The sequence below is a fragment of the Triticum urartu genome, chromosome 1A (assembly GCF_056163025.1).
Source record: "Triticum urartu cultivar PI428250 chromosome 1A, HENAU_Tu73, whole genome shotgun sequence".
Classification (NCBI taxonomy): Eukaryota; Viridiplantae; Streptophyta; class Magnoliopsida; order Poales; family Poaceae; genus Triticum; species Triticum urartu.
The window spans coordinates 309,875,245-309,895,224 of record NC_141873.1 but is presented as its reverse complement, the minus strand read 5'-3'; the positions used below and the strand labels follow the sequence as shown (position 1 = coordinate 309,895,224).

General features: G+C 45.7%; 1 protein-coding gene across 1 annotated transcript; it reads left to right on the top strand.

Moving 5' to 3' along the window:
* Positions 1-5,979: 5,979 nt before the first annotated feature.
* Positions 5,980-7,303, top strand: LOC147991006 (uncharacterized). Its single transcript, XM_087535065.1, has 2 exons — positions 5,980-6,374; positions 6,670-7,303. Exons 1-2 carry the CDS (start codon positions 5,980-5,982, stop codon positions 6,782-6,784), a joined length of 510 nt encoding a protein of 169 aa, XP_087391191.1. The 3' UTR covers positions 6,785-7,303.
* The last annotated feature ends 12,677 nt before the right edge of the window (positions 7,304-19,980 follow it).

The following is a 19,980-nucleotide window of genomic DNA, read 5'->3' as shown; positions in this document are numbered from 1 at the left end:
TTTTGATGTATAAAATCATATTGACAATTCAGACTGTAAAGAAATATAAGATCATGATCTAAATGCTCTTATATTTTTTGTGTTCAGTATGCACCATTCAAAGCGATGTCATCAACTTTCAACCATTTGTGCCTTTATTTGCTATTTTTCATGCATTTAATGATTTGTTTTAAGAGGTAAATGACCTTGAAATTGAAAAACACTACAAATGAACTCTGAAAAAGTTGAAACTTGACATGGTATCATCATTTCACCCACATAGCATGTACAAAAAAGTAGAGAGGGTTACGGCAAAAACTGGATGCACTTCGTTTACAAACTGGACAATCTTTTTTGAAGTATTCGGGTTTCTGACAAAATTAAACTCATCTGTTACAAAGGCATTTTATTTTTTTAAACTTATTACAACTCCAGACTTTTTGTGCATTCAGTATGCACCACTCAAAGCGACGCCATTAACTTTCAACAATTTCTGCCTTCATTTACTATTTTTCATGCATTTAATGATTTGTTTTGAGCTAAATGATCCTAAAATTGAAAAGCACTACAAAATGAGATACATTAGTCTCGGTTTGAATTTGAGCCGGCACTAATGTGTCTATTAGTGCCGGTTCCAACTGCTAGGCGGGAGGAGCTCTTTAGTACCGGTTCGTGGTGAACCTTTAACATCGGTTCGTGCCACGAACTGGTACTAATGAGGTTGTGTCAGGTCAGGCTGGGGCCCCACGAGTACCTTTAGTACCGGTTCATGGCATGAACCAGCACTACAGTTTCTTAGTAAGGTGTTTTTAGTCCCACCTCGCGAAGAGAGAGGCACTAGGAGCGGTTTATAAGCCCTGAGTGCAGAGACGATGAAGAAGAGGCTCAATGCTCACGTTGCTTAGCTTCAAGCCTTGAGGAATATGGTAGACTGCATGGAGCTATATGCAGTGCCGTCTACACTATTCCGAAAGGTTTGAAGCTAATTAACGAGCATTGCACCTCTTTTTTATTTTTAATAACTTATTACAACTCCAGACTTCTTCTGTTACGGCAAAAACTGGATGCACTTTGTGTACAAACCGGATAATCTCTTTCAAAGTATCAGGGCCGATTTCAGACGAAAACTCATCTGTTACACCGACACTTTATTTTTTAAAACTTATTATAACTCCAGACTTTGAACCATCAAGTTTCAACCATCAACTTGGCATGGTATATAAAAATAAATGAATAGAAGAAAAGAAAAAAAGCAGAAAAGAAAAAATAGCAGAAAAGAAAAAAACTATAGCAGAAAAGAAAAAAACTATATAAAAAACTACTTATAAATAAATACAAGAAAATAAATATAGCAGAAAAGAAAAAAACTACTCATAAATAAATACAAAAAAAATTAAGAGAAAAGAAAAAAATTATATAAAAAAATTTGGGGCGCTGCCCTGTGGGCCTGCTAGACCACGGGCGTGCAATTTCAGGCCCACAAGGCCCATCAGACTCACAGGGTAGCGCGCCGTAGTTAGGCCCAGAAGCCTGCTTTATAGAGGAGTTCGAAAAGGCAGCTGCGGCTAGGTTTATAAATCAGTGCGGCTGCCCTTCGCCCGGCGAGGTGGGACTAAACTTTATGGTGGCAGCGCACCACCTTTAGTACCGGTTGGTGGCTCCAACCGGTACTAAAGGGTGACCTTTAGTACCGGTTGGAGCCGCCAACCGGTACTAATGGCCTGCTCTTCCCGCCTCTTGGCCTGGCCAAAGTTGGCCTTTAGTACCGGTTGGTGGCTCCAACCGGTACTAAAGGCCTCTCCTATATATACAACACTTACGAAAAATTTCAGTTAGTTCCTCTGTTCGTCTTCGTCGCCGCCCCGTCCCCGTCGCCGTCGTCGCTCCCCGTCCCCGTCGCCGTCGTCGCGCCCCGGCCGTCCCGGCGTCGCGCGCGCCCCGGCCGTCCCCGTCCCCATCGTCGCACGGGCCCGGCCGTCCCCGTCCCCGTCGTCGCGCGCAGCGCCCCGGCCGTCCCCGCCCCCGTTGCGCCGTTCCCGTCGCCGCCCCTATCGCGCCGCCGCCCGTACGCCGCCGCCCCCGTCGCGCCGTCCCTGTCGTCGTCGTCTCGCGCCGCCGCCCGTACGCCGCCGCCCCCGCTCGTACGTACACACACACACAATTTTTTTTTACTTATTTTCTGTTCTCTGTTTTTTAGATTAATGCATGTCAAATTGTTAATTAGATGAATTATCTAGATAAAAATGTTAGATTAATGTGAAATGTTAGATATGAATTAGATAGAAAAGTTAAATATTAATGTCAATCGTTAGATGAATTTGCTATAGATATTAATTAGGTATATGAGATTTGAACTAGTTGAATTAATATAACTAGTTTATTTTTAGTAAATGCTTAGTTGAATTAATTAGTTGAATTAATAGAACTTGTTGAATTAATAGAACTAGTTGAATTAGTTGAAATAATAGAACTAGTAATGTTTCACATATATATAGAACTTAACTAGCTAGATGTTAATGTTAATGATTTTTTCTGTTATTTGTTAATGATTTTTTTCTATTTTTTAATTATATATATATATATATATAGTTTATATAAATGTTAGATTAATGTCAAATGTTAGATGAATTAGATAAAAATATATGTTAGATATTAATGTCAAATGTTAGATGAATATTAGAATTAGCTAGATATTAATTAATGTTAGATAGTAAGTGTTCAATGTTTCACCTATATGAATATAGGAAATATCGTCTGACGATGAAAAAGATTTCATTATGTGCGAGCACTGTGAAGACCAACACGGCCTGTGCGACAGAAATTTCCTTGTTGATAATAGGCGCGTCAGCATCAAGCTGGATGAGACATTCGAAGTGGATACAGTAAGTCACAACGGCAAGTATTTTTTCGTAATAAAGCATGACTTATGCTTCATTTGCTTGAACTTATAATTTTAAATTTTCACTATTCTACTAGCGCATCCCCTGACATGCTCGAATTTTTTTCTTGGATAAGATAGGTTTCAGTGCGATGAATGATATGGAGGTAAAGAGAGTTTACTTGAAGACCGAGCATGGGTATACTTTCAACGTCAAATGATACAATGCGGACACATACACCCATTTTGAATGCAAAACTTGGCAAGCACTATGCAAGGCTTATGCATTTGAGCCTGATATGGTTATCACCTTTGATATTCGTCCGGAAGATGATATTGAAGGTAATAGAGACATCTGGCTCGATGTGCAGACGCCTCTAGTTCTACCATTATGTGAGTTTTTCTCAATCATGTTTATGTCTTTGATATTGTTTATTTAAAAATAGTTGACAACTAATTTCTATTGTCAGCTTATTTCGGTTCAAGCAAACATGTTCGACGCTTGGTAGACAGGACCTACTAATGTCCCGGGGCTGAACTAAACTGCGAGGAGGTAAGTCATTATGTTTCATGGCTTGAGGATCTTCATACTGTCAAGAAAATTTTTCTTCCTGCACTTAGAAATGTTATTACTCAAAACATGCGACCAATAGTGATCGTATTGAACTACGGTCACATCTATAATGGAAAGATGGTAAGATTTTTACTATTTGTCCTTAGTGCATTTTTTGCATACATTATTTTTGAAGCTAAACTTTCATTACTAAGTATATTAATTATTATACGATGTTCTTCAACAGGGACTCCCGATGATAGTTGTGCCTCAGTGGATCGAGACAAAAGGTCGCATGTCAATGGTTAGCTTACAACCAAGATATCCTACATTCCACATGAGTGCATTCAGGATTTCTGAAAGCGATGAATGCTTAATAGTGAAAGATTGAAGCAAAATTGTTAACGATCCCAGAGAAGTACTAGGGGGCAGCAAGGAGAAGCGCATCCCACGATTAGGAGACAAATTCATCTGCATGCTCCAGTATGATGAATCATGAGAGCTATACATGTTCTATGCTATTTTACCTGAGAGGGAGCAGCAGAAATGATTTAGTTAGTTCATGCTCTTAGTACTTGTCCTCTCATGTCCGTATTCTCGTCCTGAACTTAATTAATCTCAAAGAGTGATTTGCTTGTGAACGCTTATAATATCATGACCATGTTGAACTCGATGATATCTTTGCTTCTGTTACAAGTGAATGTTTCTTCTTTAAGCTAGTGTTGGTGGTGATTAGATAGCGGTAATGACTATGATGATTAAATAGTGGTAATGACGACTACGATGATTTTTAGCTAGCTAGTATATACTGTTGTTGGTGATGATATGATGCAAGAGTTTATATATTAATATGTGATAATGGTGATGAGTTATTATATATATTATTTATGAAAGAAACCGCAAATTAGTTTGAACTGGATGGATCCTAGCTAAGTGATCAAGTATATATATATATGCCATATCCATATTACTTGATCACTTAGGTGATCAAGTAATATATATGGATATATGGCATATACTTGATCACTCAGCTAGCTAATCCACATATGCATCCAGTCGAAACTAATCTGCGGTATTTTCACCTAATGATTTAACAACTCATTATAACGTAAAACAATCCTAAATTAAATTGATAACACAAATTTAAAGGAAAAATAAAAAATAAAATCAAAACCCACAAACATTTAGTACCGGTTGATGTTACCAATCGGTACTAATGATCTACCGCACCTGTGGCCTGGCTCGTGCCACGTGGTGGCACTTTACCACCGGTTCATGCCGAACCGATACTAAAGGGGGGGGGGCTTTAGTGCTCATCCTTTAGTGCCGGTTATGGAGCCGGCACTAAAGGCCTTTACGAATCGGGACTAAAGCCCGGTTCTGCACCAGTGTCTGTTTTAGTGGGTTCTGCAACACTAACTTTATTGCAATAATAAGGACGGACTCATCTAATTACTAATTGAAACAACTCACCTCAAAAGTCCTGCAGAGCTTCTGTAATCACTAGCAAAAAGGCCCGAGCGTTGCAACAGGAGAAAAATAAATCCAGTCATATCTTTAGCTGGGTCAGTTGGACAAATTATGCGTGACCGGTTGGCAGATTATGACTCGACAATTTTATTTTTCTCCGACCTGACCCACAGTGCACCGCCAGATGGGCTTCCTGTGTTGGGCCAAAACGGGTGGCGAGTAACGAAACCAAATAGCTTACGTGAAATTAATTGAAACGGGACCAAACGAAGCGGGAAGAAACCAAGAATACCACCTTCTTTTAATAGTAGGTGTATATATATATATATAGGGTCGTGCTATTCGTCATCTGGGTGGGGAATAGTTATTCTTTATCACCTCTATTTTGACATCAATGAACCGTATTTTTACGTTTCGTAAATTTTGTCTTATTTCAACATAAAAAGAGAATGTAAGAAAATATGTACCCACCGTAAAAATATTTTATGTTACGTAAAATTACGAATGTAAAAAATAGTGTAAAACATACATAAAATATGATTTTTCTGGTCTTATAACCTATTTTTTTTGTTTTTTATATCAAATTTTACATATTAAATCAATACACATGTAACTATTTATATTTTAAACGTAATTTATTTAAGAAGCGATCGTAAAATTACCTCGGGTGAAGAATAATTTATTCTGCATCCTGGGTGATGAACAGTAACACTATATAGATATAGATATAGATTGCCGCGTTTCCTATCATCACAAAAATGAAAAGAATTGTATCACGTCTTCTATAGATACATCCGAAATTCAAGGGAGGTTAATAGGAGGTTAGTGTGAATTTCTTCCCTACGTTTACGTAATTAAGTTCGTATAAATCTCAGCCCGGTAGTTTTATCGGAATCCATCTGGAACGCTAGCCCGTGCCTTGACGACGCTACCCGCGAGTAAGGTGCTTTTGGTCGGGATCAGTTCGGATCGGACTACAGGCTGGCTAGCTAAGGAATCAGTTCGGACTACAAGCTGGTTATATTACGGGCTGGTTAGATTACAGGGGTCTACACGTAACATAACAGCAAATTAAAGGAAGAAGACGGCCGTGGTCACAATGGCGATTAACCGACGGCCAAAGAAGAAGAGAAACACAAGAGCGGCTCACCGCGAACCGCTCGATTGGCTGGATCTCCCCTCCGAATTGCTGGAGCTCATCGCCCAGCGATCCCGCGATCCCATCACAGGGCTCACCGCGTTCCGGTCTGTCTGCCGGACATGGCGCGCCGCGTCAGGGCAAGCGCCTCGCCTGCTGCTCCCCGCCCCTCGGAACCGCTCCGCTCCCCGTGCCGGCTCAGCGCACGCGCTCGTCTTCCCCTTGCCGGGCGGGTGGTCGGTCGTCGTCGATGCCCGCGACGCGTCCTGCCGCCTCTCGCACCTGACCACCGGCGCCACCGCCGCTCTGCCCAAGATCAGCGCGGTCCACGACGGCAAGACCATGTCCGACATCAGGTACGTGCACCATACGGCTGACGAGAGCGCGCGCAAGGTCCAGATCCGCACCCCCTTCTATGATGTATCCTTCCGGACATACCTCGAATTCTCAGATCACTTCCGCTTCGCCATTCATGCCCCGCCCGGTTCTTTGTCAGCAAGCACAGACGACATGATGATCATCATGTTCCACCGCTGCTTGCTGGAACGAGAGAGCATAGTGGTCTGCCGGCCGGGAGACGCGGCCTGGACGAAGCTGCCAAAACGCCCGTCTTCTCGCTTCGACTATTTCATCGATGTAACCTCTTTTCAGGGCAAGATTTATGGCTTGGAATCTAATGGTGCCACATTGGTGTTTGACGCAACCACACTCGAGTTCCTCTGCTCGATTGATGCGCCACAGTCGACGTCCAAGCTTTACTCCATGATATATTGGCCTTACAAACATGATGATCCTGTCGATTTCGACTACTTCCATCTCGTTGCATTGCCAAGCAAGCTACTTTTGGTCGTTCTAAGCGTGAAATCACTTGAGCCAGCAGGTTTTGCCTTCTTTGAGTTAACGTCTGGATCTAGGGATGGCCAGCTCTCCTGGCGTAAGGTAACAGGAGATGGAATCGGTGGCAACTACGATGTGTTCATGGATTGCCACCATGCGACCTTTAGCGACAATAATCGTGTTGGAACCGGAGCTCGGATATATTATGTTCTTCACCGGACGTGGCATCCCAAAGCATCGGCGTACTACTATGAGATGCATGACGGCAAGATGGAGTGCCTGTACATGTCACTAGACGATAATCGTGAATACTCAACTAAGCCTAGTTGGTTTGTTCCCTAGCTAGTTTGTTGATTTTCCATGTGCATAGTGCGATCAACCATGTAAACTATGATCTATTAATTGCTTTGCAGGCCTGGTGCGTACTACAGGTTCGATGTACTGTGCAAAATTTAAGATATCAGTTCTTTTTGTTCATGATGACAAACTGCAATTCGGTTTTGGTTAGGTTGATATGCATTTTTTTGTGAGGAAAAATTGGAATTCATTAATTAAGTGGCACCATGTCTGCATTACATAGGTCCGGAACCTTGTCAGGCCTAGAACGAAGCTACACCGCAGTGCGCTTCTTTATTCGACCAAATTTCGCTAAAAAGTGACTAACAACATTTTGTTCACACCTCACAAGCTTAACTAAGAATTCATCATGTTCCCGAAGACGCGAAGTAATCTTGCGGATCAACATCACATGCTCCGACCAGTCGCCAATACCTTCTTCGATTAGTTTATCACTTCTACGCAGTCCATTTGAATCACAAAAGGCAGCTCAGACCAGTGAGTAGTCAGAGAGATGCCTTCTGAACATGAGCAAGTTCAAATTCTAGTGGTGATGCACACGGCCTTAACTCATGGCAAGACAAAAAAAAAATATTTTCATGTTCATCCCGGAGAACTATGCCAGCTCCTGTAGTTCCGTCCTTGGCAGGAAAGGACCCGTTGATGTTGAGCGCAGCCCAGCCGGCCGGTGGTGCCTCCCATCCAAGTGCTGATGGCTTCTCATGCTCTACATGTGATAACAATTTCCTGCTGTACAAGGGCGCAGCCACCATTTTTCCTTTGATGTGATCTCCATAAGGGTACGCCTGGATGGCTAGCAATGAGTTGATATAGCTGGTTAGGAATCTGGTCGAGGCTTCGACCAGCGGTGATCGTTTGTCGTGGACGATCTCATTTCTCACATGCCAGCAATGCCAAATCATCATGAGCGTATACATCCGCTCCTCTGGTGACAAGTCCGCGAGCAGATGAAAAAGCCACTCTGGCCCAGTGTGCATGACTCGGCGGATGTCCGGAATATTCCATTGCCGCGCCATAGCTTGCCATAAGACGACCGCTTGAGGACATCTACAAAGAGCATGAAAAGTGTCCTCCGGTTCGGTAGCACACACATGACACATCTAGTTATGTCACATCTAAACTGATGTCTACTCTGTTTGTGATCTATTTTTTGTCTTTTTTTTCTTGTTGCTGCATTATATATTTGTGGGAGTTTAGATGTGACATCTTTAAAAGACATTTAGATATGAATTAGATAAACTGTATTTGTAACATCGGTGTGTTGTAACACAAACGAATTCTATCCTCTCGTAACTAATAAGACGAGGTAAATCTTTTACCTCCGCTTCACAAAAAAAAACTTAGTTTTGATAGGTGTTTTCCATCAACACTACATGTTAAGAATTGTTCTCACATTTCCAATGCTCGATTAGTGTTATAGGAAATACTCCCTCCGATCTATATTACATGTCTTAAATTTGTTTAGATACAAATGTATCAGACACGTTTTAGTACGTGGGCGTCCCACTTCGCTTTGTTGGTTGATTGCCCGCCCCCAATAAGATCGCCTCCATCCTTCACGTGGTGTGGACGCTCGTACCCCCTCATCACTCGCCCCTCCAGGGCGATCCGGGGGGGGGGGGGGGGGGAGGGGGAACCCTAGCCCCTAACCGCCTCGATCCCATCCCTTCTTCCCCTCTATCGCCGGCAGGGGACAACACCGGGTAGAGCCCGTGTGTTCGACAGCGGCGACGGTGGGTTGTTCCTCCTTCCCTATACGACGACGTGGGCGCAAGATCCGCGGAGGTGCGGCCTCTTCCTCGATCCATGGTGGCGTGGTGGCTCCTGCTGGAGGCGTTTGTGGTGATGCGAGGTGAGATGGACAGAGGATGGAGGTGGGGCTAGGCGTGGCCGGTGGCGGCGTCCGGCCAGGATCCGGTCTTGGCGGACCCGACGGCGACTCCAGCCCAGATTCGAACATGGCGGCGACGGCGTCCCCTCCGCCGGGGATGATGGGCCAGATGGTTGGTCCTCATGGCGGCGGTGGTGGTCGCAGCGGCGTCCGACCCGGATCCGGTGTTGGTGGACCCGGCGGCGACTCCGGCATGGATCTGAACATGGCAGCGGTGGCATCCTCTCCGCCGAGGATGACGGGCCAGATGGTTAGTCCTCGTGGCGGCGCCGGTGACGGCGGATCTTGGGATCCTGCACCCGGCGACATCGTAGGACGCGCTTGGCGGCTGGAGCTTCCTCCGGCGTCGACGGCGCGTGATGCGGGATCGCGGCGGCGGTTGCTGTTGTATGGGCGGCGACAATGGCTGGCGCAATGGTGGGTGCTCCATGTAGTGCCCGGAATCGGGGCGGCGACTGTCGGTGTCAAAACCGGCAGATCTCGGGTAGGGGGTCCTGAACTGTGCGTCTAAGGTCGATGGTAACAGGAGACAGGGAACACAATGTTTTACCCAGGTTCAGGCCCTCTTATGGAGGTAATACCTTACGTCCTGCTTGGTTGATCTTGATGAATATGAGTATTACAAGAGTTGATCTACCACGAGATCATAATGGCTAAACCCTAGAGGTCTAGCTTGTATGGCTATGATAATGTATGTCCTCCGCAGTAAGTCCTCTGGTTTATATAGACACCGGGAGGATCTAGGGTTACACAAGGTCGGTTACAAAGAAAGGAATCTACATATTTTAGTCACCAAACTTGCCTTCCACGCCAAGGAGAGTCCTATCCGGACACGGGTGTAGTCTTCGGTCTTCGTATCTTCACAGCCCATCAGTCCGGCCCATGGCTAACAGGCCGGACGCCCGAGGACCCCTTAGTCCAGGACTCCCTGAGTAGCCCCTGAACCTGGCTTCAATGACAAGGTATCCGACGCATAGGCCTGTCTTCGGCATTGCAAGGCGTGTTCCTCCTTCCAAACTCCACAATAGTCTTCGGATGTATCAACGTGTCCGGACCTGTAACACACACACACACCACACAGCCGCAAAGAGAATATAATATTCCAGGAGTCCAAACTGCCGACAACTTTTTACAACATGACATCACGCTCGCCTGGTTTTTCGAACCGTTTCCTGTCCCGCCGTTCCATGTTTCGAGGCGCGGTTGCTATTGGCACGTTCTGTCGAAGCAGAGATCGTGTCCCCTTATTGGGGATTCTCATTAATACGAGCGCGGGTAACCCAACCGCTCCATTAGAAAGATTCCTTAGGAATAGGCAGGCTTTCAGGCTCAGGAGGAGGCGTTTAATCCCTGCTGCCTTTATAAAGGAACCAAGGGCCGTCCTTCTTGACGCCAAACTTCTCCTCAGCCTCTCCAGCCTCAAGTTCTAGCACCCAAGGTTTCGATTTCATTGCTCCGAGCTTCCTCATTATGTCCATCCCTTAAGGCCGATGGGTGGCTTCCTCTGTTACAGAGGAGGATATTGCGAAGCTTCGAGCAGCCAGATACCTGACCGCGGAAATCCACCACAGGCTTCCTGCTCAAGGGCAGGTTATCCCGACCCCCAGATCTGGCGAGAGGGTGGTGTTCATCTCACACTTCCTTCGAGGGCTAGGGCTCGCTCTTCACCCCTTCGTCCGGGGGCTAATGTTCTATTATGGACTTGATTTTCACGATCTAGCCCCGGAGTCTTTCCTCCATGTCTCGGCGTTCATCATTACGTGCGAGGCCTTCCTTTGAATCCCCCACACTTCGGCTTATGGCTCAAGACCTTCATTGTGAAACCAAAGGTAGTCGACAGGGAACAGGCGGAGTGCGGCGGTGTTGTAGTCAGCCCACTCATCAACACTCCTTGGCCAGAAGGCTCTTTTGCCGAAACTCCCAATCAATGGAAGCAAGAGTGGTTTTACGTTACGGAGCCCCGCAGCACCAAGTGGGTAGCTGCACCCACGTTTTGCCCTGGCCCACCATCACAGCTTGCATCGTGGGTCAACAAGGGGCTGGATTGGGTATTAGTTGATGAAGTGCGAACTCTACAAAGCCGCATCCGAACCCTCCTCGAGAGGGACATCGATCGGGTCAGCGTGATTCAAGTAATGCTGATTCGCCGAATCCTTCCATGCCAGCGTAGGCCTCTCCGTATGTGGGAGTTCAATCCAGCAGGACCACGAACCCTCCAACACTTCTTCGGAATTACGCACAAAGGGATGTGGCAGTTGTTTTTCGGAAAACGAAAATGTTGGCTAGACACTACTGAGGACACATGCCTCGACTGTAACCGTCCGGATACTCCGGTAAGCATTTGACTTCCGAACACCCCCTCTTTTTTAAGTATGCTGTAATACTTTACTGAGCAAACTATCTCTTTCCAGGGCTGGATAAAGAAAGCGAAGCTGATTAGGTGTCCGGCCCCTCTTCCCGAGGGTTCATCGGATCCTGTATTAACAAGGATGCTAGCCCCGACATCGTACTAGATGCCTGTGAAGGAGGGCAAGGCAGAGAGGACCAAAGATGCACCAGGCATCGCGTCCGGAGGAATCAAGATTCCATTATCTGAAGACAAAAATGAAGGGGAAGTCAATGTCTCTTCCCCCCATGGGAAGAAAAGGGCCGCCTTCGAAGATTGGGAGGAAAAGGCTCCTAAGCGAGGCAAGATGCCTTCGTAGGGTGGCTCGGGCTCGGAGGACAACGTCATCGCGTAGTCCCATGACAAGGACAAGCCTCATGCCAAATCATAAGTGAACAAGGGTGTTTTAAATACGTCCTGTCCCTTTCTTATAACGTCTAGAATATATGTTTTTTGTAGTTCAGTATGCAGTCTTCTTCAACAATCCTCTTCCTTGGGGGATCTTCTGCCGGAGATGATGGAAAGCGAGATGTCTCCACCAATCTCCTCGCCCAACAGGGAGGCTGACTTCGAGGTGTCGTCACGGAGGGTCTCTCCCCATCAAGCGATGCGAGGGGTGATGAAGACACAACCCGAAGGTGATACTTCGGTGGCCCAGGGTCCGGGGACCAACAATAAAGGCCCCGAACATTCCGGTCTACAGCTGGATACGAATAAACGGATTCCTTCAACGGGAGGTCGTACTCGTACGGCAGCCTCCGGAGACCCAGAGGCGCCGGATATATTGACGGACATGCTGCGACAGACATCTGTCTCAGAGGAACATCGTACCTTGATGGGCACGGTGGTTGAAAAGGTCCTGGCCACGAAAAGAGGATTGCATGAGGCCTCCGTGGGCCTGCTAAGAGGCTTCGAGGTTTGTACCGTAATCTGTTCGATTGTGTTTTATTCAAGAATACACCTGTGTATAGATAGTAGCCCCCGAGACTCTGATTGGCTTCCCGAGGGAGGCTATGAGAGGATCAAAAGATATGCCCAGGAAGTAATATGATTAATTGGAACACAGGCTGTAACCTCGCCGGAAACTGTTTGGACTGTGGAGATTGCGAATTTGCAACACAAGATTGATGAGGCAGATGCTGATATTGCGCTTATCAACATGCGTCTTGACGAGTCGCAAGGTATGTATTCGAAGCAATCCTTACATATACGTATTTGTAATATAAGCGTGACGCTGAAAATTGCATATTGGAATGTGCATGGCTGCAGATGGTGCCGCCGCCGTTGAGAATCTTCGGGCAGAGCAGGCCCGGGCCAAGGAGCAGGCCCGGTTTAGTAATGCGGCTGCCGAAAAGGCATCGGCCAAGTTAAAGGCCGAACAAGCTGCTCGACACCAATATGAGGAGAAAATATCCTCAATGGCGCTCGAACTGAAAAATGCTATGAGCCGCTGTGAATTCCTAGAGGAGGAGTATAAAGCCAAAGCGGCTGAGTGCTACCTCTTGAGCACTGCGTTGGATTTCCCCGAAGAGGAGAGGATGATGCAGCAAAGTAGCGTAAGTATTTCCCTCAGTTTTTGAGAACCAAGGTATCAATCCAGTAGGAGGCTACGCTTCAAGTCCCTTATACCTACACAAAACAATAGCTCAACGCAACCAACGTGCTTAGGGGTTGTCAATCCCTTCACGGTCACTTACGAAAGTGAGATATGATAGAGATGATAAATAATATTTTTGGTATAAATATGCAAAGTAAAAAGTAAAAGCAAAGCAATAATAAAGTGATGGAGATTGATATGATAAGAAAGAGACCCGGGGTCCATAGGTTTCACTAGTGGCTTCTCTCAAGAGCATAAGTATTCTACGGTGGGTGAACAAATTACTGTTGAGCAATTGACAGAATTGAGCTTAGTTATGAGAATATCTAGGTATGATCATGTATATAGGCATCACATCTGAGACAAGTAGACCGAAACAATTCTGCATCTACTACTATTACTCCACTCATCGACCGCTATCCAGCATGCATCTAGAGTATTAAGTTAAAAACAGAGTAACGCCTTAAGCAAGATGACATGATGTAGAGGGATAGTTTCATGCAATATGATAAAACCCCATCTTGTTATCCTCGATGGCAACGATAAAATACGTGCCTTGCTGCCCCTTCTGTCACTGGGAAAGGACACCGCAAGATCGAACCCAAAGCCAAGCACTTCTCCCATGGCAAGAACAACCAATCTAGTAGGCCAAACCAAACTGATAATTCGAAGAGACTTGCAAAGATAACCAATCATACATAAAAGAATTCAGAGAAGATTCAAATATTATTCATAGATAAACTGGATCATAAACTCACTATTCATCGGTCTCAACAAACACACCGCAAAAAGAAGATTACATCGAATAGATCTCCACAAGAGAGGGTGAGAACATTGTATTGAGATCCAAAAAGAGAGAAGAAGCCATCCAGCTACTAGCTATGGACCCGTAGGTCTGAAGTAAACTACTCACACTTCATCGGAGAGGCTTGGATGATGATGTAGAAGCACTCCGTGATCGATGCCCCCTCCGGCGGAGCTCCGGAACAGGCCCCAAGATGGGATCTCGTGGATACAGAAAGTTGCAGCGGTGGAATTAGGTTTTTGGCTCCATCCCCGATTGTTTGGGGTACATAGATATATATATAGGAGGAAGGAGTACGTCGGTGGAGCTTCGAGGGGCCCATGAGGCAGGGGGGCGCCCTGGGGGGGGGGCACCCTCGTGACCACCTCATGGCTTTCTTGACGGGGGGTCCAAGTCTCCCGGGTCTTATCTGATGAGAAAATCACGTTTCCGAAGATTTTATTCCGTTTGGACTCCGTTTGATATTCTGTTTCTCCGAAACACTGAAATAGGCAAAAAACATCAATTCTGGTCTGGGCCTCCGGTTAATAGGTTAGTGCCAAAAATAATATAAAAGTGGAAAATAAAGCCCAATATAGTCCAAAATAGTAGATAATATAGCATGGAGCAATCAAAAATTATAGATACGTTGGAGACGTATCACTGAGCTTGACAAGGCCCTGCGAGAGGCGAAAGAAGCGCGGTCCAAATCCAGAGCGGCCCGTGAGGAGATCCGGCAAGCTGGGGAGATCGCAGCTGGTAAGCCATTTTTATTACAGACGAAGTTCGGAGATCCGAATTATGCTCAGCTTAACCAAGTGTGGAGTTCTCCAGACGTGTTTTTGGACCTGCCGAAGAGTTCATCCGATGCAGCGCAGTTTTACCAAGCACAAGAGGGATATGCAATGGAGAAGTTTTTCTGGTCGCAGTTCGGCGCATCAAAACGCCCTCTTCTGCTGAATGAACAGATGTCCCAATGGGCTGAGCTTCACAGGATGTCCGGCGCTGCCATGAAGAACGTCATACTTCAACAGTGGCCGACTGAGCCGATTCTGAATAGCTATTTAGCCTTGGTGCGGCGGCTTGCTGATGCGGTGCCACGTATTGATACCGTGAAGCGGTCAGCGTGCATTGAAGGTGCATGGATGGCCTTTGCCCGAGTTAAGACATACTGGGGGAAGATGAAGGCCGTCGATGTTGCGGCGCAGGGTCCACCCAAGGGCAAGGACCATCACGCACTAGATCATACTTTGAGGGCGTATTAGAGGCTGCCCGCTTGATAGAGAGTCAATGTTCGAAAGGCATAATATTCGAGTGAACCTTTTACGGGTTGTAAAAGACAATTGTTATAATCAGTCTATATGTTGATTTTTCCTAAAGGCTTTTGTTCCTCCTGTGTGGCCATTTGTATATGAATTGAAAGTTTTCCAGTCGTCAGCTTCAGCCCCCTCATAGGAAGTACGGGGGTGTTTGGAAAAGCATTTGATCACTCTTGACCCAACGTCTTGGTCCGTGAAGGAGGTGTCAATGCGGCGAACCAGGTAACCAGACTATAGGGCGTTAACACTTTCAGTTAGCCATAGGAGTTTTATGGTGGGTCTACGACATAACCCCTGGTATGTATGCGACTTATTCATGCGATGTGTTTACATATTCGACCGAAAAGAGGTGCTTCGTGTAACACGGAGGGAATAGCGAAAGATTCCGATAAGTCATTGAGTGGTTGACTAGCTCTCGCTGCATCATGACAGTCAGTTTTCGGCTTTTTCTACTGAGGTGCTTAACCAGGTGAACCGGAAGCACAATCGCAGTAGTTCTCCCTTTACTACCCTAGGCGATAGTGCGGAACGTAGGATAGCAAGCACAGGAGCCGGGCAACCCAACTATTGACCTAAGACATGATTCAGAGCTATAGAGCTGTTCGGACTTGTCGGAAACTCCTTTGTTCCCATACTGAGCCCCTGGAAAATTATGCCGAGGTGTACGTTTGAGACAGCCGTAGGGGCAAAACTCGGTCCTTTTAGAAAAGAATGGATTATTTTTTACTGGGATCTGAGTGATGTGCCAATCATATATATAGATAATACAGCCGCAACCCCGGCTATTTGATATGCCAGGGGCCGAAGGCGGTGGAAAAAGGCACTTTACAGGCTCGAAATAGAGAGTGCGACCTACAAAAAGTTGTTTTGGACCTCCTGTCGCACGTCTGCGCCGCCTGTCCTCGGTGAAGGGACTCCTTGACGGAAACAACCCTTAAGTGAGCATACGAACCCGAACTCCGATAGGGTCCGAGGCCAACCATTGAGCCACTTGTGGAGGGAAACAAGAAAGAAAGAAAAATAATAATAAAAAGAAGGAAATTTATGGGAGTACTTTCAGGTCCGTCCATGTTGTGTTTCCGCCGGTGCCCAGGGTATTTTTCTTGGAAATATGCCCTAGAGGCAATAATAAAATGGTTATTATTGTATTTCCTTGTTCATGATAATTGTCTATTGTTCATGCTATAATTGTATTAACTGGAAACCGTAATACATGTGTGAATACATAGACCACAACATGTCCCTAGTAAGCTTCTAGTTGACTAGCTCGTTGATCAATAGATGGTTATGGTTTCCTGACCATGGACATTGGATGTCATTGATAACGGGATCACATTATTAGGAGAATGATGTGATGGACAAGACCCAATCTTAAGCGTAGCACAAGATCGTGTAGTTCGTTTGCTAAAGCTTTTCAAATGTCAAGTATCATTTCCTTAGACCATGAGATTGTGCAACTCTCGAATACCGTAAGAGTGCTTTGGGTGTGCCAAACGTCACAACGTAACTGGGTGGCTATAAAGGTTCACTACAGGTATCTCCGAAAGTGTCTGTTGGGTTGGCACGAATCGAGACTGGGATTTGTCACTCTGTATGACGGAGAGGTATCTCTGGGCCCACTCGGTAATGCATCATCATAATGAGCTCAATGTGACTAAGGAGTTAGCCACGGGATCATGCGTTATGGAACGAGTAAAATGACTTTTGGTAACGAGATTGAACAAGGTATTGGGATACCGACAATCGAATCTCGGGCAAGTAACATACCGATTGACAAAGGGAATTGTATACGGGATTGATTGAATCCCCGACATCATGGTTCATCCGATGAGATCATCATGGAACATGTGGGAGCCAATATGGGTATCCAGAACCCTCTATTGGTTATTGGCCGGAGAGATGTCTCGGTCATGTCTGCATGGTTCCCAAACCTGTAGGGTCTACACACTTAAGGTTCGGTGACGCTAGAGTTGTTATGGGAAATAGTATGTGGTTACCAAAGGTTGTTCGGAGTCCCGGATGAGATCCCGGACGTGACGAGGAGTTCTGGAATGGTCCGGAGATGAAGATCGATATATTGGACGAAGGGTATTGGAGTCCGAAATTGTTCCGGGGGTACCGGGTGATGACCAGCGTGTCCGAAAGTGGTTTCGGAGGTCCCGGCAAGTGTTGGGGGGCCTTATGGGCCAAGAGGAAGGAGCACACCAGCCCACTAAGGGGCTGTGAGCCCCTCCCACCCCATCTCACATAACCAGGAGAGGTGGGAGCGCCTCCCCTAGGACAGCCTCCCCTCCTGGCTTGGGGGGCACACTACTAGGGAAAAGGCTAGCAGCAGCGCGGGTTTTAGGCCTATCAGCAGCGCGGGTGACCGCGCTACCAATAAGGCGCTATAGCTTACTCTTAGTAGTAGCGCTGCCTGTGCCCGCGCTACCACTATTGACTATAGCAGCAACGCTTTTCAGGAACGCGCTGCTATTACTTAGCTGTAGTGATTTCCCGGTCCAGCGCTACTGTTATATCTTTCACCATTTCCCCATTCCAGCTTCGATAAACTACAATTTCCAGATACTAGGTACTACTAGATATCAATTTCATAAAGCATTATAGGTACTAGGTAGTACTCCCTCGGTTCGAAATTACTCGTCGTGGTTTTATTTCAAATTTGAACTCAAACCACGACGAGTAATTTGGAACCGAGGGAGTACTAGATAACAATTTCATATATACTCAACATGCATCCTCAAGCAGTACAAGGTGACATCGACGACAATCATCATATTTAGTTCTAGATGATATCGACGACGATCATCATATGTAGTTCTACATGATATCGACGACGATCATCATATGTAGTTCTAGATGATATAGCCACACACACATATGTAGTTCTAGATGATATCGACGACGATCATCATCCTCAAGCCTGGGCGGTGGGTGTTCCTGATAGTAATTAGGATGGTCTGTCCAGCACGAAGATTCTTGCCAACGAGGAATCTCTTCCACCCAACCGAGTTCAAGTGTGTGCGACCATCTGTGCCCATGCGGTAAGTACATGTGGTGATGGAGCCCCTTGCGGTAAGGCGTAGTCCAACTGAGCCTTCTTCATCAGGCTCGATACCACAACTCACAGATAGGTTCTTTGGCAATCTCTGAATAAGAAAAACATATCAATTAATAAATAGCCTCACACATACTCTTGCAAATATATTTCTATTAAGTCTAGATTTCTACACTACCAAAAGACACAGTACTACGCATTTGTACTAATTAATCATGAATTCTACTAATAATTATATATATGGATTATCTACACTATTAATAGTTCCTTGGATTTTACACTAATAAGCATGTGATTAGACTCTACACTAAAGTATATCATCGACTAGATTCCACAAAGCATATCATTGGACTCTACACTAAGCATATCATCGGATTCACTAAGCATATAATCGGATAATTTGCATTTGTAAGTATAACAATAAAGCATATATATATATCATCAAATTACTACATGCAGTACGTATAACATACCATTTCATGCCGATCGACCATGGTACTTGTCCGGCGGGTCACGAATGGCACCCCGACAAAGTCATCACGTGGCGGAATTATGTCCCATAGGTTGCACACCTCCTCCTCGCTCAGCCTCATTCTTTGAGCTATGATGGATTCATGAAGTGGGTTCTCATCATCTTCATTGAGTGGGTCCTCATTATCTTCATCATCTTCGTCATCTTCATCATCTTCCACCAGGTTGATATAAATGACAACCAGCTTGGGTCTTTCTGCTCTGAAGGAGAATCTGATCAACTCACCACCAGTAAGACGCATGCGAGCGAGGAAACGGGCCCATCCATCTCCTCCAATCTGCGAGATATTGCGTCCTTTCTCGACCTCCATAGTGTACGGCGCCCCAGGAGCCTCAAATGTCACAGTGTCTCCTGTCAGCTTGTTGAATTTCAACCTCACATTGCATGGGATGATCTGTGTAAGAAAAGCAAAATGACACAATGCAGTAATGCCAACACTAAAAATAAAATAGTTGTTACATTTCATCTAATTTCTTACCGCCGCATGACGAAAACTCGGATGGAAGTAGATGCCGAATAGCTTGCCAGTTGCAAGGCTGTTGGCGCACCTTGACTTGCACAGTCGACATAGTGGTGCTGGTGGTGGCGTCATTTTCCTAAAGCAATATGAGCAAAGGATTAACGATTCACTTCATAGGAAACAAGTGGCAAATTTAACTAAATTGGCACCGACATTTTTCCAAAAAATAACTTATTACAAAAAAACTAAATCGAGCATACTAAATCAACTAAATCAACTAGCATACTAAATCCACTAGCATACTAAATCAACTAAATCAAAATGTTCTAAATCAACTAGCCTACTAAATCAACTAAATCAACTAGCCTACTAAATAAACTAAATCAAAATGTTCTAAATCAACTAAATCAACTAGCCTACTAAATCAACTGAATCATATCAACTAAATCAAAATGTTACATATGAAAGCCTACTAAATCAAAATGTATCAGGGAGGAGGGACAAGGAGGGGCGACTCGAGGAGGGAGAAGATAGTAGGACGGAGGAGGAAGGCGGAGCGAGGAGGGGCCGGCCGGCGGCGAGTAGAGGGAGGACGGATCAAGGAGGAAGGCGGAGCGAGGAGGGGGCAGCCAGCGGCGAGTGGAGGGAGGACGGAGGAGGAGGCCGGTACCGAGTCCAGCGAGGAGGATGAGGCGACAACGGCGCAGATCGGGGGAGGGGCGACGGGGGAGGACCGGCGGC

Coding starts and splice junctions, on each gene's coding strand:
- LOC147991006 (XM_087535065.1), top strand. CDS start 5,980: ATGGCGATTAACCGACGGCCAAAGAAGAAGAGAAACACAAGAGCGGCT. Junction 6,375..6,669: donor AAGACCATGTCCGACATCAG/GTACGTGCACCA, acceptor ACCTCTTTTCAG/GGCAAGATTTATGGCTTGGA.